The sequence below is a fragment of the Antedon mediterranea genome, chromosome 4, assembly GCF_964355755.1.
Source record: "Antedon mediterranea chromosome 4, ecAntMedi1.1, whole genome shotgun sequence".
Lineage (NCBI taxonomy): Eukaryota > Metazoa > Echinodermata > Crinoidea > Comatulida > Antedonidae > Antedon > Antedon mediterranea.
Window position 1 is genome coordinate 32,482,017 of NC_092673.1, and position 24,143 is coordinate 32,506,159.

General features: G+C 35.6%; 5 protein-coding genes across 5 annotated transcripts; 1 reads left to right on the forward strand and 4 right to left on the reverse strand.

Moving 5' to 3' along the window:
• Positions 1-4: 4 nt before the first annotated feature.
• LOC140047340 (S-crystallin SL11-like) lies at positions 5-2,683 on the reverse strand. The gene is made up of 5 exons (XM_072092295.1): positions 2,063-2,683; positions 1,553-1,648; positions 1,246-1,364; positions 449-556; positions 5-257 (listed from the first exon to the last, which is right to left on the reverse strand). The coding sequence occupies exons 1-5, from the start codon at positions 2,196-2,198 to the stop codon at positions 93-95; spliced, it is 624 nt and encodes a 207-aa protein (XP_071948396.1). The 5' UTR covers positions 2,199-2,683; the 3' UTR covers positions 5-92.
• A 768-nt stretch (positions 2,684-3,451) lies between these two features.
• On the reverse strand, positions 3,452-7,932 carry LOC140047339 (S-crystallin 4-like). Its single transcript, XM_072092294.1, has 5 exons — positions 7,721-7,932; positions 5,895-5,990; positions 5,316-5,431; positions 4,040-4,147; positions 3,452-3,755 (listed from the first exon to the last, which is right to left on the reverse strand). Exons 1-5 carry the CDS (start codon positions 7,851-7,853, stop codon positions 3,591-3,593), a joined length of 618 nt encoding a protein of 205 aa, XP_071948395.1. The 5' UTR covers positions 7,854-7,932; the 3' UTR covers positions 3,452-3,590.
• Positions 7,933-9,233: 1,301 nt separating this feature from the next.
• LOC140047338 (uncharacterized) lies at positions 9,234-10,723 on the forward strand. The gene is made up of 3 exons (XM_072092293.1): positions 9,234-9,336; positions 9,532-9,609; positions 9,733-10,723. Exons 1-3 carry the CDS (start codon positions 9,274-9,276, stop codon positions 10,600-10,602), a joined length of 1,011 nt encoding a protein of 336 aa, XP_071948394.1. The 5' UTR covers positions 9,234-9,273; the 3' UTR covers positions 10,603-10,723.
• Positions 10,724-10,729: 6 nt separating this feature from the next.
• Positions 10,730-15,053, reverse strand: LOC140047341 (S-crystallin SL11-like). The gene is made up of 5 exons (XM_072092297.1): positions 14,740-15,053; positions 12,710-12,802; positions 12,376-12,491; positions 11,952-12,059; positions 10,730-11,479 (listed from the first exon to the last, which is right to left on the reverse strand). The coding sequence occupies exons 1-5, from the start codon at positions 14,873-14,875 to the stop codon at positions 11,315-11,317; spliced, it is 618 nt and encodes a 205-aa protein (XP_071948398.1). The 5' UTR covers positions 14,876-15,053; the 3' UTR covers positions 10,730-11,314.
• Positions 15,054-17,297: 2,244 nt separating this feature from the next.
• On the reverse strand, positions 17,298-22,596 carry LOC140046397 (adenylate kinase 8-like). Its single transcript, XM_072091039.1, has 10 exons — positions 22,457-22,596; positions 21,951-22,035; positions 21,322-21,485; positions 20,594-20,744; positions 19,971-20,042; positions 19,283-19,486; positions 19,002-19,133; positions 18,639-18,728; positions 18,096-18,237; positions 17,298-17,930 (listed from the first exon to the last, which is right to left on the reverse strand). The coding sequence occupies exons 1-10, from the start codon at positions 22,538-22,540 to the stop codon at positions 17,606-17,608; spliced, it is 1,449 nt and encodes a 482-aa protein (XP_071947140.1). The 5' UTR covers positions 22,541-22,596; the 3' UTR covers positions 17,298-17,605.
• Between the last annotated feature and the right edge of the window lie 1,547 nt (positions 22,597-24,143).

Below are 24,143 nucleotides of genomic sequence, written 5' to 3' on the forward strand. Positions count from 1 at the left end.
ATATTAAATAAATAAGGTAACGTTACGAAATAATATTATATTATTAAACACATAATATGACGATATTATAATAATATAATAATTCAAGGATTTTAAAATTGAGTCTTAGGCCTGGTCTTAACCCACTTTGCAATCTTCTCATTGGCGCCTACGCGCACCATCAAGTCTTTCAGTAGCGGAAGGTTGTCAAGAGCAGTTGGTTCCACAAGCGTTATATTTGAAAATGCGTTGAAAAATGCGATGTCCGCTAACGTCATCTATAAATAATAAGAAAATCAATTCTTATCAATTCCAATAAATAAAACATTGGCCGGATCCTTCGTGTTCAAAACACTTCATCCCCGGGGCGCTATAGTAAGCACCAATTTCTAATCTAATTTAATATCTAACCTAATTCCATTAAAATAATAAATAATTACAGACTTATTAATAAAAAAACATAACTTACACCTTTTCCAACCAGATAGCCTTGGCCGCCGTTGTTTTGTTCAAAATTAGCTTCAATAGCGGCTCCATAACTTGCAACTCTAGCCAAAGCTTTTGTTTTTGCTTCCGCCTATCATTAAAAACAATAAAAAACACTATATAAGTTGTCGTTAACAAACTACTATTTCAATGCTTTTAACAATAAAAGTAAAAAGACGACTAAAACAAATTATTGTTCACATTGTTTACAGTCTAAAAATAGGAGAAATCCACTTAGCAGCATCGCTGATAATTAATGTAAAGATTTTGAAAGAATGATGTCAATATAAGCCATTTTCTGTCGTCACGGAGCTAAGTAATAGGCGGACCCAAAGTTAGAGTCCAGCCGAAAAAGGTACATTTTTCTTCTGGATCCATCAGGAGCGCTGCCTAAATCTGTCGGACGTAAATTGTACTACAGTGTGTAATATTTTTATTTCATTTATATCTAATTTTTACTTTCTATGGACCAGAGATTCCGAAATAAAAGATTGAATTGAATTGAATTGAATATGCCCTTTAAACCTTTAAAGCAGATGTTTGGTTAAATGGTTAATTTTGTAGCTTCTCACAATCATTAGTTGAACAGGTTTTTTTCAAAATATAGAGATTATTTAGACGGCAATATCTATTTATCTAGTCAAAAATGTGTCCGGATTTACAGTCTTCTGCCATGGAACATTTCCACAGTTTTTTGTTGTTACATAACATACAAGAATCGGGTCATATTAATACATTTGATTATATAATAATAAAATGGTCGATACAAGCCTACTGTACCTTAGCTGCGCCCGCTTCCTCTATAAACGCGTACGTGTATACCAATTCCATAATATCAGCTAAAGCACCAGTTATGGTGTCAATCTGTGTGTTTTCCATATTGTTTTTACCATATAGTTCTAAAATGAATAAACACAATTATAAGTAAAGTGAAAAAAGAAATGATATCATTTCCACGCCATTGTCACCCTTTTACAGTTATCAACACGACCATTACCTCTATCAAACGTTCTTTAACTTAATTGTACTTATTATTTTTAATTCAAGCTGATCGTGAAATTAAAAAATAACCCATTTTCCGACTTACTAAATTCACGGGCCAAGTAATTGGCGATAGCACCCGACATTGATATTGATGTCCCATCATCGAAGGTCAAGTTTGGTACTACTCCGAATGGCGTACCTGATGGCAAAAAAAGATGTCTCGTCAATATGATCATTTAGAAAATGAAATAGTGCATTTTCGATATATATTTCGTAGGATAATTTATGAACAAACACTATTTTTATAATTTCCTTCTGGTAAGATACCAGAATCCAGTCAGCTGCAGCTTACTCGATAAACAACTGTATGGAACCAAGATAGCAGTCAGCTGCAGCTTACTAGGTAAAGAACTGTATGAAAACAGAAAGCAGCGGCAGCTTCTTTACTATAACATTTAACATGACGCTTCATTTTTACAAGTTATCTTTCTAGAAACTTCATAGAAGGTACGATGTAGAGCTAATATAAAAAAGAGCAGCCTTGCCTACTCTCTGCGTCCTTAAGAATCGATACAATTACGATTACTAGTCGTCATCCCAGACTAATACTTACTGGCTTTAATCCACTCCCTCCACTCACTCTTCTCAATCCGTTTGTCTTCATATTTGACGTCTGCAACTGCAAATAATAGCCTGGAAATCTCTGCACGACCTCTTGAGTTAAAGTAAGTGAGTGTAAACTTAGACATAGTCAGAATCTGTTGGTGGTGGTCTTATTTAGCGGCAGTGAATTAAATAGACTGAATTGGCCAACACATTGATTTATTTATATCATTATCTTACAAATTACATATTTTTAGAAGAGGCTCGAATGTAGGTAATAATCAATTACGTAACTCAATAAATCGGGTTAATCATTAATGTCTTGATAGGCTGCTCAGTGCAATTTACTGGCATCACTGGTGTCAATATTATATAATAGATTTGATGGAGACTGCTCCCGGTCATTCGTTTCTCACCAGTACCCCGAACTTTCATAGCGTTATGGGTATACCCCATGTAGCTATATATAATATAACAATATTAATTATAGCCCCTTCTACTTTGCAGAAGGCATGACGATCTCATGTTATCTTCAACCATTATAACTAGATCAGGCACAAAATACCATTATTTAATTACATAAATATTTATTCAACAACATTTGAGAGGCGTCAAATGACTTCGAGCGGGCCCGGATAAATATAATAATAATTAATTATTAATCAAGTACAATGTAATTAATCGTTTTGTTTTCTGTTTACAATTTTTATTTATTTTAATGAAAATGGCGAAGTGAATAAAATAAAATTAATATTCAGCTATTCTATTTTTAAAAATAAAACACTGTGGAGTGGCGAGTTTTAAACTACAGAAAATAACATCTTTACATTAATTTGAAAACATAAATCATCATAATGTTCACTGTCAACAGTTTATTTTAAGCTTCTATTCTAAGAATCCGTTTCATATTATCAGAGAAATTTAAGTGGGAACATTTTTTGTAGAACATTGAGATACGAAATCAATAGGCCTATAGTAGTTCAGTGGAGTGCGTTGAGGCAAGTTAACTATTTCGTTGCCCAAGAGATTCATAAATGACGAGAAACACACATCACCATCAAATCGGATGCCTACTAATTCTTCTTCTCAGGCCTGGAACGATCTACAGATTGCACAAACTGGTTCCACGCGCGCAATAACTGTATACGCAATAATAAGGCGAATTATGTGGAAAATGTGTGTGAGGCAAAGAATTTAAATATTGGTTAAAAATTACATAAACAGTTAGAAAAAAATCTGTACAACGGAATAGGAAAGAAGCAGATTTATTTTACGACCAAACTATCGATCAATATACTGTACCGATCAATAAATACTGTAAAATATCAATGAAAACTGTAAAATACTATACTGATCGATAAAAGTAAAACACTATTTGTAAAATATCGATTATAGTTTACTGTAAAATATTGATCAATCAATCGGTACTATAAAATATCCAACCTTCATTTTCTGACTAAGCTAAGTTACGAAATACAATATTATTGTTACATTATATAATATGGCGATATTATAATAATAAATTATCTTCAAGGTGTTTAAAATTGAGTCTTAGGCCTGGTCTCAACCCACTTTGCAATCTTCTTATCGGTGCCTACGCGTGCCAGCAGTGCCTTCAGTAGCGGAAGGTTGTCAAGGGCCTTGTCGTCCATAGCAGCTATTTCTGAAAATGCGTTGAAAAATGCGATGTCCGCTAACGTTATCTATAAATAATAAAAAATACATTATTACCACTACTAGTCACGTTGTTTATCTGCTGTGTTGATGCTTCACTGGCCTTGAGAATTCTACAACTGCGGTACCCCACCCTTAACCTCAACCCCTCACTAAATCCCCGAGCTAGTAATTTTTAATCTTACTTAATCCATCAGCCTACATCTAATCCAATCTAATCAATATTATTACTATAAATCTTATTTGTCTATTTTACATGAAATTCGTTAATTATAGACACACGATTTTAGTGGATAATTAATTAACAACTTACACTTTTTCCAACCAAGTAGCCTTTGCCGCCGTTGTTTTGTTTTAAATTCTCTTCTAGAGCGGCTCCATAACTTGCAATTTTAGCCGAAGCCTTTGTTTTTGCTTCAGCCTATAAAAATACAATGCAATAAAATTTAAAAAGTGCTATATTTTACTGTATACGATTGTGAAAGAAAACATATTTTGTTTTCTTTCATTTCTGTCTGTTAATTTTATAACCAGCGTCACATCAGCAATAATAGATGATTTTAACTTTGATAATCTTTGTCGACCATATATATTTTAAACCCCGTTGGAAACAAGTTATTATAACAAAATTACGGGTTATCCTGTTTCTGTTTATGTTCTGCTGTTTGTAAATTGTTTCTCGTTTTATGGCAAATAAAATAATGAAGAATGCTTTTGCCTCATAGGGAGCTGGTTCCAAAGATGGAACCTAGCTGGCCTACCCCCGGTCTCCCCTAAATGTTGAAACTTTCAATTCGTAAGAGGAAACAAGTTATTATAACAATTTTACGGGTTATCCTGTTTCGGTTCATGTTTTGCTGTTTGTAAATTGTTTCTCGTTTTATGGCAAAAAAAATAATGAAGAATGCTTTTGCCTCATAGTGAGCTAGCTGGTTCCAAAGATGGAACCCAGCTGGTCTACCCCCGGTCTCCCCTAAATGTTGAAACTGTCAATTCGTACTTTTAGTTCAGCACTTAAGACTTCATTACAATATGTAGGGCCAATTCCCCTATTTCAAAATCCTTTATCCTATCCGTCATCGGCCCTATTTTCTTTTAAGCGTGGTTCCCACTAGAACGCAACGCAGCGACGTGTCGATGCAAAGTGCTGTATAGCGTAATCACAAGTGGGAACCGACGGCGCAATAGTGCTGCAAACATCGCAGGTTTGATTTCACGCAGGCGGGGCCAAACATAATTATTGGAAGGGAATTTGCTTACGTAGCGTAGATTGCGTTACGTTGCGTCGCTTGGGAACCAAGCTTTGGCATGCAGTTGTTTGAATTGTTAAAATCTTGTCTCCTAATCGGAGACCAAGGTTCGAACCCCATCGATGTCGTTATATATTATGTGGTTAAATATAATATTGAGAGGTTATTTAGAGGGTAAAGTTAATATTTAGGTGTTGGACAGTGGCATACGTGTGCTGTGGATGGCCTGTTAAAGTCACTTGACATGAAACAGTGCCGCAGTTTCATGTTGTTAAATATGATACCGTACTGGTTCTTGTAGTGGTATTAATACATTTAATGTTGTCGACAAATGCCTACCTTAGGACCTTCTTCTTTTGTAAAGATAAACTTGTACACCAAATCCATAATTTCACTCAGGGCATTAGTCACGGTGTCAACCTGTGCGTTTTCCTTATTGCCTTTCCCATATAGATCTAAAATGAATAAAGCAAGTACTGATAATACAAAAGAGATGGTATATTGGAGGTTATAGAGGAGAACGTTCTTTAAAGATGTACTCTCAAAACATGAACAATGAAGATTCATTAAATCATACTTTGAATAGGTTAATTTGTAGTTTAAACAAAGGTCATCACTTCCGTAGAAAAAAAAAACCCCAAAATAATGTTTTCACTTATAAAATGACAAAATAAACGGTTATATTCAACCAACAGTTTTTCAGGTAAATAATTTTTCCCGGACCCAATTTTTGGGTCAAAGCATGGACCTATAAATTGGATAGTTTATAGATTCATGGTCAAAGTGGATAACTATGTCACATTAAAATGGCATAAAAAAAAACATTTTCAGGGGACAATATATCTTTTCCTACTCGTTATTATAAATTGTTAAGCTGATAGTGTATATAAAAATGCAACAATAAAACACAGTTCTTACTAAATTCACGGGCTAAGTAATTTGCGATAGCAGCTGACATTGCTACAGATGTCCCATCGGCGAGTTTCAAGTTTGGCAGTACTCCGAATGGCATACCTGATGGTAAAATAAACAAGAATATTTCTTACAAAAAACGCTGCTCGCTTATTGTTATTGCTAAGGTCAAGTCTGGGGGTCACTTCATCACGCCTAGATACTTCAAGTATCCTATTACAAACAAAAACTTCAATGGACTGTTTTGATAATAATTCAATGATTATCTGACAGCGAATTATATCATGGGACTCATAAATACCAGAATGCTTTGGGATTTGTCGTTAGACTCTTTTCTCAGCCGTTTTTGGATTCAACAGGTGGTGCCAATAAATTATAGTGGAGTTTCCATTTTAACAAAAATGTCAAAGTGTAGTACTATAAAGCTGCTTGATTTCATCTAATGAATGAGTCATCTCGTGTGACGTAGCGGGCTAGAGCAGCAGCGTGAAAAACGTTTTGCGTCAATTCACAAAATGTGTACTACTGAGTGTTAAACAAAAATAATTAATAATAAATCATTATTTCTTAAATTATTATAATATAGAATGTAAATAAAAAAGCATCATTCAATAAAGAAAGAATAATTTATGTTACGTTAAAGCGAAGTTTTTTGTAAGAAATATTTCATGATTTGCATGTAATGAAGTGATCAGGTGAGATTGTCGGATTTACCAAGATCTTGATATTAATGATGAAGATGTATAAACGAACAAAATGCTGTAAGTAAGTAAAACGTAACCTGTTCTAAATTCTGAACATAAATTAATGAAAATTCTGGTAATAGAAAATATTGTTCTCACCTTAATAAAATAGTATACAGTGTTAAATAAAATATTTTATTCCTAGCTCGAGTCAATTATGTATGCATAGATTTATCTATTTTCTAAAAGTCTACTACCCTCACTTGTCCTGAAGAAGGATTAGGCCTAGAAGTGTTTTCAGAAAGCTCGACTCTTTCTGACTTTTATTTAGCTTTTTGTATTGTATCTACAGTAACAGCCACTGATCCATCCACTCTTTTCAATCATCCATAACAATATACACAATTGTGCATTTACTCTTGCACGTACATTAATTGTGTAAGCATGAATGAAATTGAATGAGGAATTTTTATAATTTTTTTCATTCAGCTAGGGGCAGTGAATTCATATTTTTTACACCCGAGGGTACAAAATATGCAAGTCACTGTAGCTCCATTCAACCATGCGAAAGATAAATTGTTGTAGTAAAATAATATTGTAGATTGACACGTTAACAAGCACGTTTGTCCAGGTCAGCGTATTGTAAATATTGTTGCACGATCGATGCATGAAAACAATGAAATCTATTTGCTGGCTTCGCTGTTCATCGAACATGATAAAGGAAAACGATCACTGAAGTAGAGGTCTATCAACGAGTTAAAGCTAACAAGTTGGGGATGGAAATTTAAAATTCATAATCCTCTTCCCCTGGGGAAGAGGATTCTGTCTCTCATTGGAGATATACTGACGTGGTTTAAAGAAAACAAAATGCTGCAGCTTCTATCTAATTCTATATTAATATCTATGAATAATCAAAACTGTAGACCTAAATCTGCGGCCTACATACTAATGTCTAAAACATACATATTCAGTTTAAAGCAAAAAAAAAAAAAAAAGGGGGGGGGGGGCTTGTCACATGAATGAATATTATTATAATAAGCTACACACACACAACTTCGTATAGGCCGTGTACAAAAGAGCAACATTGTCTACTTCCCATCTTTCAAGATTCAAGACCTGGATTACCGATTATCCTAGATTAATACTTACTAGCTTTATTCTCGCCCCATGCACTCATTTCAAGCCGTTTGTCTTCGTATTTAACGCCTGCAACTACAAATAGCAGCCTAGCATTCTCTGCTCGACCTCTTGCATCGAAGTAAGTAAGTGTAAACTTAGACATAGTGAGAATCGGGTTGTTATTTAACGAAGTGAACAGTACGACTGATTGAAACTGAATAGACCTATGAATTGGCAAACACACTGATTTATACACTACGCTGCTCACACTACAGTGACATGGCATATTTTTCGAAGAGGCCCGGATGTTGACCCAATCGATTAGAATCTAATAAGAAACACAAAGAGCAAACCAGGGTTAGTTATTAATGTCTTGATAGGCTACGCTCAGTGTTCATATTCGAAACATAATCTCATAGCTCATCGGCGAAAGTACCGTTAAGTGGCGGATGCAGAATCTTAAAATGAGGGGGTCGGGTGGAGACACACACGGGCTTAGCAACTGTTAAGTTAAGCGCCGAACTTAACCCTTCAGAAGTTTTAGACACATATTTAATGCCCGTTATTATTCCTCATGGATGACCCTGATAGTTCACTAATGATACTACAGTAATTGTAATCTGGTTGTGGGTATAAGGCACGGTCTACTTTATGCGACAAATATCCCGGATGCATAATTCATCCCAGGTGCCTGAAATTGTGAAATTATCCACACATGGAGGTATAAATACTGCAAGATCCACATATTATAAAGCTCTGTCTACACCATCATATATAGTGTAAACAGACCTTTATGTAGAAAGCCCTAAAAATATGAAGGTATATGGATCTTCAGATTGTACAAACTGGTTTCACACGCACGCAATGGGTGTAATGGGTAATTTTACGTAACAATGATTGTAGTGGCAGTGCGACTGAACGATATTAAAAATGCCAAGTCATCTAAGCAAAACAATCTAAGGTAACCCGATATGAATTAATATTTGAAGACTACTTCTTGTATTGTATCGCATTATCCAGCACAAAAGAGATTGTTTGCTAAACGTTATACCATGATTCATTAATTTTCACTATGAGTGCCATGGACTTGATAATGTAACGACATCCTTACAATTCCCTAGAAAATGCGACGAGCGGCCTACAGTCCTACTGTATCCCCGACTGTATCCGATCCAGGAAGACTGTATGTTTATCATTATCAATTATCAACAGCTCTGACAAAATAACAGACAAGAAGGCCTTGTTACTTTTCATAAACAAATGAACATTGGGGTGGTCCTCTATTTATCTCCCATCCCCCTTATCAATGTCTTCATGGGATCGCGGGCCGCCCCACCGTTCTTGGAAATACCAACATCATCATCTCTACTTTGCTTTTTACTGTTAGCATGCACACAAAATAATAATAATATCGAAAAATACGCCCTCTAAATTAGTCAAACAAGTCGCGCGCGTTGCGCGATTTGTTAAAAATCCTATGGTAACGTGTAGGTGTCCACGGATACGAATGACAACAAACCGCATTACTTTTTACTGAACTCAGCTTGCTGAACACGTACACTATTTAAAAGCCTACATTTATCATGGATATCCAAACAAGAATCAGAGAATTCATTGAAAAACGATCCAAAAATAAAGCGACAAAGGTAAGTAACGAAATTGTTGATATGAAAATGAATATATCTTGCAGTTCCCAAGTTAATCAGCCTAGATGATCCTCCTCTACATTAAACAAACCATGGACCTATACATTTGTATAGCTGCATGGTCAAACAGAATAAAATTGTACATAAAAAACATATGATGATATAAACCATTACTTGTTTCATTATTTTTTTTAGGAGAGTCGCCCATCTTCACCTTGGTGGAGACGATTCTCTCGGTTTAGAAAGTTTTTCAAACGGCAAAGAAAAACCAAGGTGAGACAAACGATATATACTGTATACATTATGACAAAGCATTAATATCGTTTATTCATAATTAAGAGATTTTAATAATTGTAAATTGATTTATACGATTGCTATACTTTTTATTTTGTTTAGGTTTCTCCTATTGCAGCAGAATCTGAGACTTGCAACAATACAACTTTACCAACGTCTCAATCCCGAGCAAGTATTCTCAGAAGAATAATTCGTAGGCTAGAACTCTTACGTTCAAAGTCTGAATCCCGAGCAAATGAGAGCAGCTTGCAGGACCAAATGCAACCATCCGTGTCATCTTGTGACAGTGTTGCAGCAGACATAGACTCTGCCGGTGATAAGCCATCATCTCCACATCGAAACCTTGCCTGGACAGTGTCATTCACTGATGACGTGGCTGAGAAAACTCAAGCCAATGAAATGAAATCGACAGAAGAGAAAGAAAAGATTGACCCTAGGGTGTTCTGGAGACTTGTAAATGCCGACTCTTCTCGACTTAATAAAGACGAATGGGCGAGCGTTGACGGCGACAACGTATTTTATGAAAGCAGCAATGAAGGTGATACGAATATGTCTGCGTTATCCCGCAACCTGCAAGCACTGCAAGACTTTGGTGAAGAAATGGCATATATGATAAACCGTGCTACAGACACATGGTCAAAAATCTGTAGGGGACCTTTTCCACATCTACAGGATCTAAGCAAAGACGAAGTGACTGAAATGATGTCTCGTGACTGCATTGACAACACAAATCTGTTGATACCAATCTTCGATGACATCATGAAGGATATATATGACATCATGAATGTCATTGACGATCATTTTGGCTTGCAAATAGATTTCAAGGATAGAATTCAACTTGAAAGAAGTTTAAGAGATAAACGTCCTGGTATGATGAATCTAGCCAAATCATACATGAAGCCAAAAGCCTTTCCTACAGCAAACTTCAGAGGTGAATTGGACACTGTTGAAGAATTACAACTTGAGGTCTAACTTATGTCGCCTAACGCTTTCACACAGTTTGAACGCAAAAATAATTTTCACTATTGAAACTGAACTCAAATTGACCATTATTATTGTTATTAACTCTATCTAATTGGTTACGATCTTAAGGAATTCGGCTACATGGATGCACTTCCGATAACGTATAAATGAACACTGTTTGGAATCGAGAAATCTACAAAGAATCCGAATACCAGTAATTACCTCCGGAACATTGTACAATAAAATTGCAATGAAAAACTATGTTAATATTGTTTCGTTTCATTTAATGTTTTTTTAGTATTTAGGTAGTGGATTATTGAAATCTTTTATTATAATGGAAAAATATGTGTATAAAGATTGAGAGAGATAGGCCTACTGTACATGGAATAGGACTTAAGCTGCTTTCACATCGAGGAGGAAAAATATCGCGAGCGTATAGCGTGCTTTTATATTGAATTCGGTTATCCGTAGTCATTCATGCTCACTGCTGATTGGACAAAATAAAAAAAAATTCTACGAAATTAGCAAACAAATATGGTGTCTTGATCTATTGCTCCTAATCAGATATGGATTCAAATCGTACGAATTTGGTGTGAACGATCCTATGCTTACATTGAACCCATTTTCCAAGATATTTTTTCTCAAGGCACACCGGACCGAATCCGGCCATCGCTTGTTGGCAGAATTTTACGCATACGTTGTTGTGAGTTGTGTCATGAATTTAATATTGGGTCTTTGGTCTTTTTTTAATCCACTCTGCAATCTTCTCATTGGCACTCACACGGCCCATCAACGCCTTCAGCTTCGGAGCATTATCAAGAGCGTCTGCCTTCAGAGTCAGTATTTCTGAATATGCGTTGAAAAATGCGATGTCAGCCAAGGTCAACTATAATAATAAATTGATAATAAAATAAAACAGATTTAATAAAATATTAATACAGTATTATATATAAAGACAATTGTGTAAATATGCCTACAATTGAAGGGTTAAGCGTATTTGCACTGAACCGGCCACTCGTTCATTCTCATCTTTTCACCTTATAAAAATGTATTATAGCGCCGGTGTCTCCCACGCACCCATGTGGAGCTCGCGGCGCTTTGTGCATTAGCAACGTGTCAGTACATCAGCGAACAGCGACGTCTTCATGTTGGTCTTGAAACAGTTTTTGGAATAGTGGAGCATTTTTAAAACTAATGCTGGTAAACTGTTCCATAATTCGAAGCTACACCCATGCTAGTGCTAACTGCAAAGGTGCAAACAATTAAATTAACAACCACTAGGCAAACTGGTAGGGTACCCATATTCCTCTGTATTACACACAGGTTCTGTTTCTTTGAAGACAATAACCTCAACTTACACTATTTCCAACTAAGTAACCATCGCCGCCATTGTTTTCTTTCAAACCTTTCTCCATGGCAACACCATAACTTTCGACTCTCGATGTAAAATTTTTCAACGTTTCCGCCTATACATAAAATGTCAACATTAAAGCCGTATGATTTTCTATAAAAGTGATATCCACAAATATGGAGTGATATAACATCATTGTGTCCATATATATGGGCATTTTTTTGTCACATAAAGTAGACAGAGAACTAGACACAATTAATGTTTTTAACAATTAATTTTGCTATCGTTGGAATAAAGTGGAATAAAGATAAATAAATAATGATACGTGAAATCAAGCTAGAATATAATATGTATGTGTGATACGGTTTAGGAATAGTAAACAAATCTTTAGTTCAAAAAAAGCTTGGCGTTTTAGTATGATGGATATATACCTTAGCGTCTTCGTTTTCTCCTAGAACGTGAGTATAGTACAAACCGATAACCTCATGTAAAGCATTGGTGATGACGTCAATCTGTGCACTTTCCCAGTTACTTTTACCATAATAACCTGAATTCAACACAATAAAAATATCGTGTCGTAAGTAAGTGTTGTAATAAAATGATATTGTCAAATTTATTTCATTTGCCATTTATTTATTTTCATTCAATCTTATTTGTTCAAATTGTCACTTGAAATGCATTCAATAGGCTACACATCACAATACAAAGATTACAAAAACAATAGCAAAAACAACTCGTTACAAAAAATGAAGAGGTTGTTCTTACCAAATTCTCTGGCTAAGTAGTTTGATATTGCTAAAGTCATTGATAAGGTTTTTCCATCGACTGTTAAGTTTGGTACTACTCCGTATAGCGCCTCTGAAACGAGCAAGAACGCATTGAAGGATGACAATGGAGGTGATGGTATAAAAGAGATGAAACAAATTGCCAAAGCAGATAGTTGGGCCGAGAACGCGTTCAAAACTACGAGTTTCCGGGGTTTGAACTGATCATGTCGCAGCCACAGATAAACCCTTTTATCTCCGAAGCTAAGCATCCTGTTTTGATATTTCCTTTTCAAAATGAATGATGGATTTCCGTAATTGTGACAAAACTTGACAAAAAAGTGTGAATATTATAATCAATACGTAAGATTCATGAATAGTTATGGTAAACAATGTGAACACGCGAATACCTACATGTTTACCTATAAACTCACCCCATACTGTGACCTCCTTCCACCCATATACACTGTATACATAATGTTTGTTTACATGCATTTAAATGAGTGGAAAATAAACGAAACGAAACCCTGCAGTGTAGGGGCCTAACATAAACAATGATATTGCAAAAAATTGTAATAGCTACATAGGTCCAAACTAGACATTTTCCCCGATGTTTTCCAGCTCAGTACGTAAATCTGTCATATAATGTACAGGTTTGAAAGCCCATCCCGATTTCACCCCAAATTTATTGATTTATTTATTATAATGTAGAAATACAAAAAAGAATCCCACCCCGACATCACTCCAAATTTATTATTTATTTTTTATTTATTAGGCCTATAATGCAACCAGAGATACATAAAAAAGGGAGGAGGGGGGGGGGGTGGGGGAGAGCAAATAGCAGCGAAAAGAAATTAAAGATGAACAGGTGGAAAGAGATAGCCTCTTTCTACAAATTCACGATGGCGGATAAAATCTAAAATGGCTGCCGATTTTGAAAGTCAATCATAACAACAGGATGCTGAGCTTATGTCTGGCTGCGACAAATACCGAAACAGTACTTTATGTACATATTCTCTCAACGGCGCGCAGTGTTTAGCGCTTGATCGTGTCGCAGCCACATATATACCCTTTGATCTCTAGAGCTCAGCATCCTGTCTTTAGTTGCCTTGGTATACCGTAACGTTCTCATACACTGAAAGATATCCGTTTATTGGGAAATATACTTTGTCTCCCTATTATGTTATGTAAACCATTAAAACGGATATAATTACCGTACATCGCATAAACTCCACTTCGTTTTGTCAATACAGGTATATTATAAATATTATAATTTTGTGTTATAATAATAACACACATTATTAATTATAATCATACCAGTAACAACAACCCTTCAATGTTTATAGTCTGACACTTAATTTTTAAATGTTATTAAACTTGGAAGACACGATTGAGCTGTTAATCAAACGTACATTTATAGAGGTCCTCAGTTAGCGGATCAAATCATATTATAATATGATTTTCAATAGACTGTGCTATTTAGGCATACGTATGGAAGTAAAAATTGCCGCGTCATTTTTGTAAACCACCCGATTAAAGTGGTAACATGATACTGCTGCATTGCTGGGAATAATCAATCAGCAAACATTCAAACGACAAAAGTCATGAAAAATCCACCACGACCACTCCCTCCCCTCCACTCCCTCCCCTCCACTCCCTCCCCTCCACTCCCTCTCCTCCACTCCCTCTCCTCCACTCCCTCCCCTCCACTCCCTCTCCTCCACTCCCTCTCCTCCACTCCCTCCCCTCCACTCCCTCTCCTCCACTCCCTCTCCTCCTCCTGAGAAATTGTTTGTATGATTGAGGTAGGTATGTTGTGTAAATGGTTCGTACGATTGGTTGTGTACGAAAAAAACACGCTACATAGGATTGCCTACACAATGAGAACTTCATGTACAAGCCTGTGTATTTGGCAAACTGTAGAGTAGTAGACCAGCTTATTGGCCCAGCTATTGACGACTCAAAGCTTAGCCACATGCATGAGTTAACGCATTTCCGTGCACGACTGCTAATTCAAATTAAACTGCTTACTGCTTTTGAAAGAGATCGGCCATTCTTCTTCTGTAAATCGTATGTCTTTGTATTCAACACCAGCAAGAGCAAAAAGGAACCTTGCATCTTCACACCGACCCCTTGCATCAAAATATAACAGTTCGTACGAAGGCATGATTAGACCTAACGTATACTAAATGAACACTCTAGTCTAAGAAAATAAATAAACCAAGCCTACCGCACCACCAAACAAGCTATATAGATAAAATACAATTTATCAGTGGACATTATTTGCATAAGGGGTCATATACAGTCCGACTGTAAACATACAAGTAGTCTAGATTGAAACATTAAGCATTATGACTTCTTTTATTACATTGTGCAGCCTGCAATATAAAATCATATGCATTTCAATAAAATAATATTGACATTTTTAATCCGCCATATAATGGCTCGTTAGCAAAATTGTAAATAGCGCCCCCTATGGTTGCCACGTGCGTTGCGCGCGGTTTATATAAAACTCTATGACAACGCGTGCAGTGGCCACGGATACGAATGACAACAAACCGCATTACTTTTTTACTGAACTCAGCTAGCTTGCTGAACACGTAAACTATTTTAAAGCCTACATTTATCATGGATATCCAAACAAGAATCAGAGAATTCATTGAAAAACGATCCAAAAATAAAGCGACAAAGGTAAGAATTTTGAAAATAATATAAATTGGGTAGGCCTAGTTTATATAAGAGAATCACTTAGTATCATTCTTAATTCTTGTCACGTACCACTCCATCTCATGATGAAGAAGGAAGGACGGACGCACGGTGTTCACAATAGCTACTCTATGCAAACAATATTAATACTCTGATTTCTGAAGAAAATGTTGTTTTCTCTTTGTTAGGAGGGTCGCCCATCTTCTCCTTGGTGGAGACGATTCTCTCGCTTTAGGAAGTATTTCAAACGACAGAGGAAAAACAGGGTAAGAACGACATACGCAATAATAATACCAAGAGTTTAAATAGGCCTACACGTCGATATCGGATATTTATTTGCAATTTTTCGATCTGCAGATATCATTTTAATGTATGTTTCTTTGATTAGGTTTCTCCACAAGTGCAAGAAGAAAGCAGTTCCCAGAATTTTGGGACAAACGTTCGATGCCCTGTTGAACTGTTTATTGCATCATCTTTTAAAGATTGTATGAATGGCCTGCCTCATCAACGATCTGCTGAACAAGAAGGCAGTGACGTTGTTGCAGACACCACCTCTGGCGAAAGTCATCAGGAACTGCCACTGCGAAAGAGCATCGCATGGAGTGTGTCTTTCAATGACACTGATGAGAATCCTACAATATCATCCAGCAGTGAACCTGTTGATACCAAGGTACTTTGGAATCTTGTGAACGCCGACTCGTCAAATGTGACGGATGATGAATGGGCGAGTTTCAACGATGCCCCCGACGTCGATGATGTTGATGCCGACCATGCAGATAGATCTGCGTTGTCAAAGAATCTTCAATCTCTCCAAGACTACACAGAAGAGATGACGTATATGCTTCATCGTGCCAACGTCACGTGGTCTCAAACCTGTCGAGGACCATTTCCACATCTGAAATATCTTACCAAGGAACAGGTGATCGAGATAATGTCACATGACTGTACCAGCATCACTGACCGTATCAAATTTAAGATTTACACCGCCATGAAAAAAGTCAACGACTTAAACCGTGCGATTGACGACCACCTGGGCATGCAAATTAACTTCAGAGACGGACTTGAACATGATAGGGAGTTGAAGGAAAAACGCCCTAAACGAACCGAGTTGGTATGGACATATATGGAACCAAAGGCATTTCCAACTATGAACTTTAAAGGTGATTTGGAAATGGTTGAAGAAGAGGTAGTTGGAGATGGATAGATAGCCGACTGAAATGATTAAGAAATGATGGGGGAAAGAAATTTATATACATACAGTGTGTAGTTGGGATCGAATCATCGAAAAGAAGCAGCTTCTACAATTTACTGAACTTTTAATACAATTACAGAAACTTTTGAACGAAAATATGTTTAGAATCATTATATGACGATTGCAGCACTCACCGACTGAAATACAGAGAAAACGACGCTAAAGGCGATGTGTGCTTTCCCGGTTATCAATTTAATTCGCGATATATAATTTGTAAAATAGAGTGTGTACATAAAATTTCAAAAATATATTTTCCCCATGAATTGTTGCAATAAATATATAATAAATTTAAACCATTTGTTTTTTAATTTACTGAAATAAAAAATAATCTACTTTCACATTGACATACCGCCAATGAACATAAGACCAATGAAAATATGAAAAACACATCTCATGACCTGAGGCAACTCCTGACTTACTACAGCACTGTAAACAAAATGATCAAAAGGATTTTAATCAAGACTTTATTGAATCATATTTACAATTTAAATTAATAATAAGTTGACAGATGTTTGTAAACTATAAAAAATTCAAGAAAATATAATTTAAGAGTTATGTAACCTTTTTGAAATAATTTTAAAAAGTTACATAACTTGTTTACTCTTCAATTATATTTTCTTGAATTTCGCGATAGATAATTTGTAAAATAGAATTTGTACATATAATTACTGAAATATATACAAATTATATAAAGTATTGGTTTTTTAATTCATTTTCGTAATAATGATCAACTTTCAACTGAGGCAACTTCAAAAGCTGACCAGAAGAAAGTGAAATATTCATTTATTATTTAAAAAAACACTAGAAATACTTAATAATCTTCATGAAAGTTACAAGTGTGAAAAAAACTGTATACAGTAAGAATAATCGTCTTATTAGGAAGATATTTACTGGGTACAACTTCTTATCCAATAGTGTATGACTGCAGCACACGGGGTATCAATCCCTATCCAGATTAGTGGGCAGCTGACTAACCAACATACTTTCCACAAATTCAAACACTGTATGAGGATCCTGATCAGCATTGATATGTAGTCCCGTTTGATAATAATCCGATAGCTCTTCTACGTAAGCGTTATACGCAGCCAATCTTTTTTGAACGGCATCGTCGGAGTCTTCAGGGTGTCTCTGACATCGTTCTTTAATCTGGTTTGAATGAGGAGGGTTGTAGAGGGTGTGGTAAATGATACCGGTTACAGGGTCTGTCATGCGTAATGTTAACCTCTCGTATACCGAGTCATTTGGAACGTCTAGATAGAACACTCTGTAAAATGTCAAATCAAAAGAATAATTTTGATGACATCCTATGAAATGGCAAAAGTGCAAAGCTCCCACAAACCAGACTTAAATAAAAGCTACCAATATGGTGTGTTTGTGCCACAGACAATGGATGCCAGGGTCCGTGGCTGGAGAGTACACTCTTTCTTACCTGTTGGGTTCATATCCAGCAGTATCAAGATTCTCTGCTTGCTCTCTTGTACGTGGGAAGCCTCTCAACACCCAACCTCTCGTCACACAATCTATCTGACTCAGACGGTCCTCTATGAGTTTCAGCACAAGATTATCTGGTACTGTACATTAATACAAATTTAAATGAAATAAGAATGTCTATGCCTGTGCGCAATCTTATAACATGTAAGTTTCTAGCATACAGTTGGCTGGGACTCTCCGATAGAACAATAATAAAAAGTTTTAAAATAAATTAGAATAAGATATTCCACGCTCATGCCTGTGTGCAATTTTATAACATGCAAGTTTCTAGCATACAGTTGGCTGGGACTCTCCGATAGAACAATAATAAAAAGCTTTAAAATAAATTAAAATAAGATATTCCAAACTCATGCCTGTGTGCAATTTTATAAGATGTACATTATCTATCAGATTCAGATTGCTTGCAATAGAAGAATAATAAAAGCTTTAAAATTAAATTATTTGTACAATTACATAAAATAAAATATTGCGAAAGGCTTACCTGGCATATCCCTGTTGACATATGGCTTGATGGCTTCTCCTGTCTTTGACTCATTTGCAATGGCTTCCTTGACAAGCTGACCAGACGATACTAAAATATAAGATAACATTCAATTAAAGAACAAACATTCCGATTGTTTGTTCTTTGAATCATAGAGGTAGCATATGATTAACTTTGATCAATAAATATATAAACAAATAAATTAGAAACAAATTTCTGAACTAGTTAATTGTTAGCAAAAGCATTATTGTTTAATTATTCCAATCATCAAATATAAAACATCTGTTTTTAATTTAATGAAATGAGAATGTAAATATTGAATAAACCTGTGATTATTATTTGAACTTGCAGAAATAAACTTACCACTAATGACGTCATATTTATTAGCCAACAACGCAGCTTGGACACTTTTACCACATCCAGTCGGACCAAGGAGCACAATACGTGGTATGTGTGGGGCAAGACTCCGATGCTTGGAACTCAAAGCTGTTATAACTATAACAAAAATATAGGTATTAATAAAAAGAAACTACAGTTGTACTAAAGTTGTAAAAATGGTATAGTAAGATTATAAGAAAGTGCCTCTCAATACAATGAACTAACTACTGTATATATGAAATAAGAAAATTCAGTTTTAGTTTCACCTTGTGAAAATACATCAGCCTTTGGTTGATCCGCATTGATAACCTTCGTAAATTTGTGATAGCATCGCCTGAGTCCATCTATATGTCTGTGGTAGAGGACGAGTCGTTGAGTCATCTCTGCCTCTGTACACCCTTCTGGAGGCTCAACCAACCTCTTTTCAACCTCGCTGTTTGAGGGGTAATCAAATGTTGTATGGTACACATCTTAAAAAGGTTAAAAAGAGGAAATTGATTTGTTAACTTTGGGTTTTTCATATGTTTTTATTTTGGGATATTGTGTATTGGGCTGGGGGGAAATGTTAGGAAATGGGATAAGAGCAGATTTTTTAGGTTGCCAAGTAGGATAGAAAGCAATTGCTTCATGGTGTCTTCAGACACTGCCATGAATGACTTCAGAGTATATTGGAGTACACAGATCATCTGTTCCATGCCAACATTACCAGTGCAGTTATTGTTGGAAGTGGTAGAACAAAAGTTAATGCGCACATGGATTACATTTAAAAGTAGGCTGGCCTTAATTTTGTTAGTAATGATATTTCAATTTTTTGTATTATTGTGTATTTCATTAATTAGAATTTGACCCTGTTAATATACATTACCCTATTGGAATGGATGTACAGATTTGGGTCATATACCGTCGACTTGTGAGTTGGGGAAAGAAAAACAATTTTTCAGATTTAAACCTTACCTCCTGTTTGTGGATCAACTCTTTTGCCCATTTGCCTCTCAATGAGAACTGTATCTGGTGCATCAAGAATAACTACAACACAAATAAATCAAATTCAATAAACTCATTACAAAAAAATCGTTTTTCTCCTTTATCAACTTTAAAAAAAATTTCTGTATTCATAATAACAATGCATTGTTATATTAAAACTGTTATAAATTATGATTTTCAAAAATTATAGATAGACAGTCCAAAAATCAATATAGATGGATAAGAAAGACAATCTAACAACAGGACACTGAGCTCGCCTTGCCAAGATCGGAACTTGTAACAGTCCTTTGATCTTATGTCTGGCTGTACTATGTACATATTTTCCACTGCGCATGTTGTATGTTAAGAGACGTGGAACTGATTGTGTCACAGCCACAGATAAACCCTTTGATCTCCGCAGCTCAGCATCCTTTTGTTAAATTGCCTTGAGATAAGCAAGGTAGACCACATTTATTCCTTATTAACAGAACAGCCTCAAGACTCTTGACTGGGCATGATTAATCAATGGAGAAAACTTGTCGTACTATACAAAATTGTGATTACTTAAGTTATACCCTTTAACCATTTGTGCATTTTTAAACTGTTCTTTTTACCAAAGTGCTTTGGCGAGATGCCAACCTGCTGCAAAGCCAATCCTTGTTCTCTGTTCTCAGGGAACCCTTCCATCACCCATCCCTTCTTGATGCAATCAAACAGTTTGAGTCTTGCTTGTATTAACTGCACCCATAGTTCCATCGGTATAGACTGTGACATTAAACAAAAATAAAAACTTTATTGGTCATCTGATTCATGATTTTTCTTTTTGAGGAATTGGAAGAGTGAATAAAATATTAAAATTTCCGCACACTTTTTAAGGTGTACATGTGTAAAAAGCCAGAACTTTTTTGTAACCCCTACCTAACTAGGGGCTTGGATAATTGTATGACCCACTATACAACCCCATGAGAGGAGCATAATTTGTATGATGTGCGTCACCTTAAGAATACCATGACACACCCCTGCGTCAAAAAAGTGACTTTCCTTAAATAGGTGACCATGATGCACCCATTTTGACGCATTGTGACCATGTTGTTCATGATATGGTGGGTGGTATGATGTACATTAACACAACAATGTTCATTGATGTGACATACCATCTAGGTTTTTCTGACGCACCCCTGAATCAATAATTAATTGTAAATGACATATTCATGATGCACCTCTCCCGGGGGTTGTACAATTGACAAGTGCATTATAATTCTTTGTGTATAAGATTTTTAATTGTTAAATTCAAAAAGAAAGGAGAATAATTGAAAGTCAATTATGAAGATTATCAAAATACCTGATTCTTGTCTATGATTGCCCTGCCTTTGGCCGCCAGTGGGGACACATCGTCCTCTAACAGAATCTGTGGAGTGATGTGAGCTGTCCGTAGCTTGGCAGACACCATCTTGCCTATTGTTGTCTTACCAGAGGCAGGAGGACCCTGGATGACAATAGCTGGAACTAGAATAAAGTTCAATGAAATATTGTATTATTATTTTTTTATATTGGGTAGCTTTTTCAGTCAAAGGCTGTCCTCCCAAAAGATGTACTAGGTTCTTTAAAGTGCACAAGTCAGATGTGTACACTGGAACTACGGTTTATAGTCCTTATTGAGAAGACTTCACCAGAGCCATGCATGGAGCGAGTGAGACTCGAACCAATTCCGATGTTATGGCTACATAATTACGGTTCCACTGTTTTAACCACTCGGCCACGCACTCAATGAATGGGTTAGGTCGATTATCTTTGAGTAGTGTAGATCAAATTTAATAATTCAGCTTTTTATTCGGTCGATTTTGTTGGTGGCTGATATAATCAAAGCATGGAAAATGCCAAAATAAGTCAAGGTTATTTTACAACCAGGGAAGAGTAAACTTAACCTAACAAAATTAAAAATGTAATTTAACTCTTCCCTGTGTATCTTACCATCATCGTCTTCTCGTTTCAATTCCTCAAGCATAAACGTTAATGGATCTTCTGGCTTTTCCATAAGGAGTCTTGCAATCAGTCGCTAAAATTATAAAACAAAATTAATAATAAATATTCCCCTGGCATAGTAGTAGTAGGCCATCTATTCTATCTACTATAGGCCTAGCTAGGCTCTCCTAACTACTAAGGCTAGGGCCAAGGCCTAAACTAAGTAAGGCTACATACATTTGTAAAATTATAGGCCTATTATTTATTAAATAGAATGATAGTAATTAATAGTAATACGCCTTGGCAAAGTCTCTATTATTATCAAATCTAGGGCATTTGTAGTTCAAGCCTAGATCTGTTAGAAGCTAGGCCTAGCCTATGAAATTACTCAATCATTATACTGAAGAAGCAGCCCCTTCGGCTTGCCCGGTGTATTCCTAACAATACACACACGGGAGGCCTAGCCTTGCCACCTATTTCAGCCTCTAAAAGTTCATTAATAGTATTTAACTTACCCTATATAGTTCGAACAATTCATGTTTCTGAGCATAAGTTGCAAATTGTGGTGGTATACGTAATGGCCTTTTTGTAGCATCCATTTTAGCGTCTTTTTTATACGAAATTTCTCAATAATGCAAGATTGTTTTTGTTTTTGTTGCTAAGCTGGCGAATGGACGGTTTTTGTAATGAAGAGCGCCACAAAAACAAGTAAACCAAATCGATGCTGCTAAACATGACTGATTCATCATCAGAATTCTGATATAGCAAATAGCACATATAAAAGCATAAGTATTCAGATTTAAATAATAATGCGATCACGTATCAATAACATTTTCAACTCCTTATCCTCCTTCATAACTGTTTCCTCAAAGTCTCTATATTTACAAGTTAAATTTACTACCGTTTTTATTTCTTTGTGAATAAATATAAATAAAAAAAAAAATCAATGTATCAATTTGATTTGTTTAAGTTATTTCAAAATTATATATACAGTGTTTTACCGTATTTGTGATTCTGTTAAAGGAAAATCTTAAATTCGAGGAACAATTAATATTGGCAAATTAGGAATTCGAGGCATAGGCATCAAATTATTATGCAGTTTCAATTATATTTTTTACACAGAAAATACAATTACTAATTGATCGTAATTCGATTGATTGGGAGTATATTTAAAGATTATAGAGAGGGTTGTTCGGGAGGGGGCGGGGGGTTTGGAATTTGGGTGGGGTGGTTAGACAGTGCAATAATATCGATATGGAAGGCGGTGGGACTATGTAAAAAAAAAACAACAAAACTTCTATAGTCACATACCACAACAGTAGGCCTATGGAGATAATTGTAGGCCTCATATTGTTCCCTTTTTGATCAATTTCAAGCTCAGGGGACGAAATCAAAGTAGGTCTAATGTCCGGACCTACATTGTTTTCTAATAGAACTACCCAAACAGGTCATGGGTCAAACAGATATGTCAAAACTTTGACAAACTGTACTAATCAAGGGCGTGATGAAAACAAACACAATTGACAAGTTTATCAGCAAAGTAAACTAAAAGTGAGTAGATGCGAAAATAAATGGTTTTCTCGGGAGAGTTTAGTGAAGGTGACGACAGAGGCGATGGTAAATGACCCGTGTCATGGATAGATCCCTTTGTTGCACTAGTCTATTTTCTTGAAAGGATTTGTGGCCAAAAAGACGATTTACGCAGAAAAAGTTGACTCACACGCGACTGAAAGTATAACAAATATCATTGTGGTTTTTCAGACTTACTGACATTTTTCTGAGACCTGTCGTCATTTTGTTCTTTTTATATTTCATTTACAAAATTTAAAAAAAACATGAATATGATGACATTTAAATTAACTTACTCACGCTCTACTCTCTACAACTATTTGATAATATTATTTATTATCAAACGAACTTTAAGAGTGGAAATGTTTGAGGTATAATTTACCTCTACCAATTGAAAATGTAATGTAAGTGAAATGTACCGCTTGACATCTTTGGATTAGCTTTTAGTTATTTTCATTTCTGTGATTTATATATTTCTTGGTGACGCCACCATTTTTGGAAATAAATGTTATTTTAATTGATTATTGATCGATTTTACTTAAAATACCAGGTGTGGGCAAAACTTTTACATTTCTGGTGTTTTTATTCAACTTCAGATTGTCGTCGCTATATAGCAAAAATTAACTATTTATA

Excerpts from the sequence above, each read along its gene's own strand:
- LOC140047339 (XM_072092294.1), bottom strand. The coding sequence starts at position 7,853 with ATGTCTAAGTTTACACTTACTTACTTCGATGCAAGAGGTCGAGCAGAG. Across the intron at positions 5,432-5,894 it reads TTACTTAGCCCGTGAATTTA|ATCTATATGGGAAAGGCAAT; the intron begins GTAAGAACTGTG and ends TATTCATTTTAG. Across the intron at positions 3,756-4,039 it reads GCTACTTGGTTGGAAAAAGT|ATAACGTTAGCGGACATCGC; the intron begins GTAAGTTGTTAA and ends TATTATTTATAG.
- LOC140047341 (XM_072092297.1), bottom strand. The coding sequence starts at position 14,875 with ATGCCTTCGTACGAACTGTTATATTTTGATGCAAGGGGTCGGTGTGAA. Across the intron at positions 12,803-14,739 it reads GCCGATCTCTTTCAAAAGCA|AGGCGCTATACGGAGTAGTA; the intron begins GTAAGCAGTTTA and ends TGCTCGTTTCAG. Across the intron at positions 12,492-12,709 it reads CTACTTAGCCAGAGAATTTG|GTTATTATGGTAAAAGTAAC; the intron begins GTAAGAACAACC and ends TGTTGAATTCAG.
- LOC140046397 (XM_072091039.1), bottom strand. The coding sequence starts at position 22,540 with ATGGATGCTACAAAAAGGCCATTACGTATACCACCACAATTTGCAACT. Across the intron at positions 19,134-19,282 it reads GGCTGATGTATTTTCACAAG|TTATAACAGCTTTGAGTTCC; the intron begins GTGAAACTAAAA and ends TTTTTGTTATAG. Across the intron at positions 18,729-19,001 it reads TAAATATGACGTCATTAGTG|TATCGTCTGGTCAGCTTGTC; the intron begins GTAAGTTTATTT and ends CTTATATTTTAG.
- LOC140047338 (XM_072092293.1), top strand. The coding sequence starts at position 9,274 with ATGGATATCCAAACAAGAATCAGAGAATTCATTGAAAAACGATCCAAA. Across the intron at positions 9,337-9,531 it reads CCAAAAATAAAGCGACAAAG|GAGAGTCGCCCATCTTCACC; the intron begins GTAAGTAACGAA and ends TATTTTTTTTAG. Across the intron at positions 9,610-9,732 it reads AACGGCAAAGAAAAACCAAG|GTTTCTCCTATTGCAGCAGA; the intron begins GTGAGACAAACG and ends TATTTTGTTTAG.
- LOC140047340 (XM_072092295.1), bottom strand. The coding sequence starts at position 2,198 with ATGTCTAAGTTTACACTCACTTACTTTAACTCAAGAGGTCGTGCAGAG. Across the intron at positions 1,365-1,552 it reads TTACTTGGCCCGTGAATTTA|AACTATATGGTAAAAACAAT; the intron begins GTAAGTCGGAAA and ends TATTCATTTTAG. Across the intron at positions 258-448 it reads GCTATCTGGTTGGAAAAGGT|ATGACGTTAGCGGACATCGC; the intron begins GTAAGTTATGTT and ends TATTATTTATAG.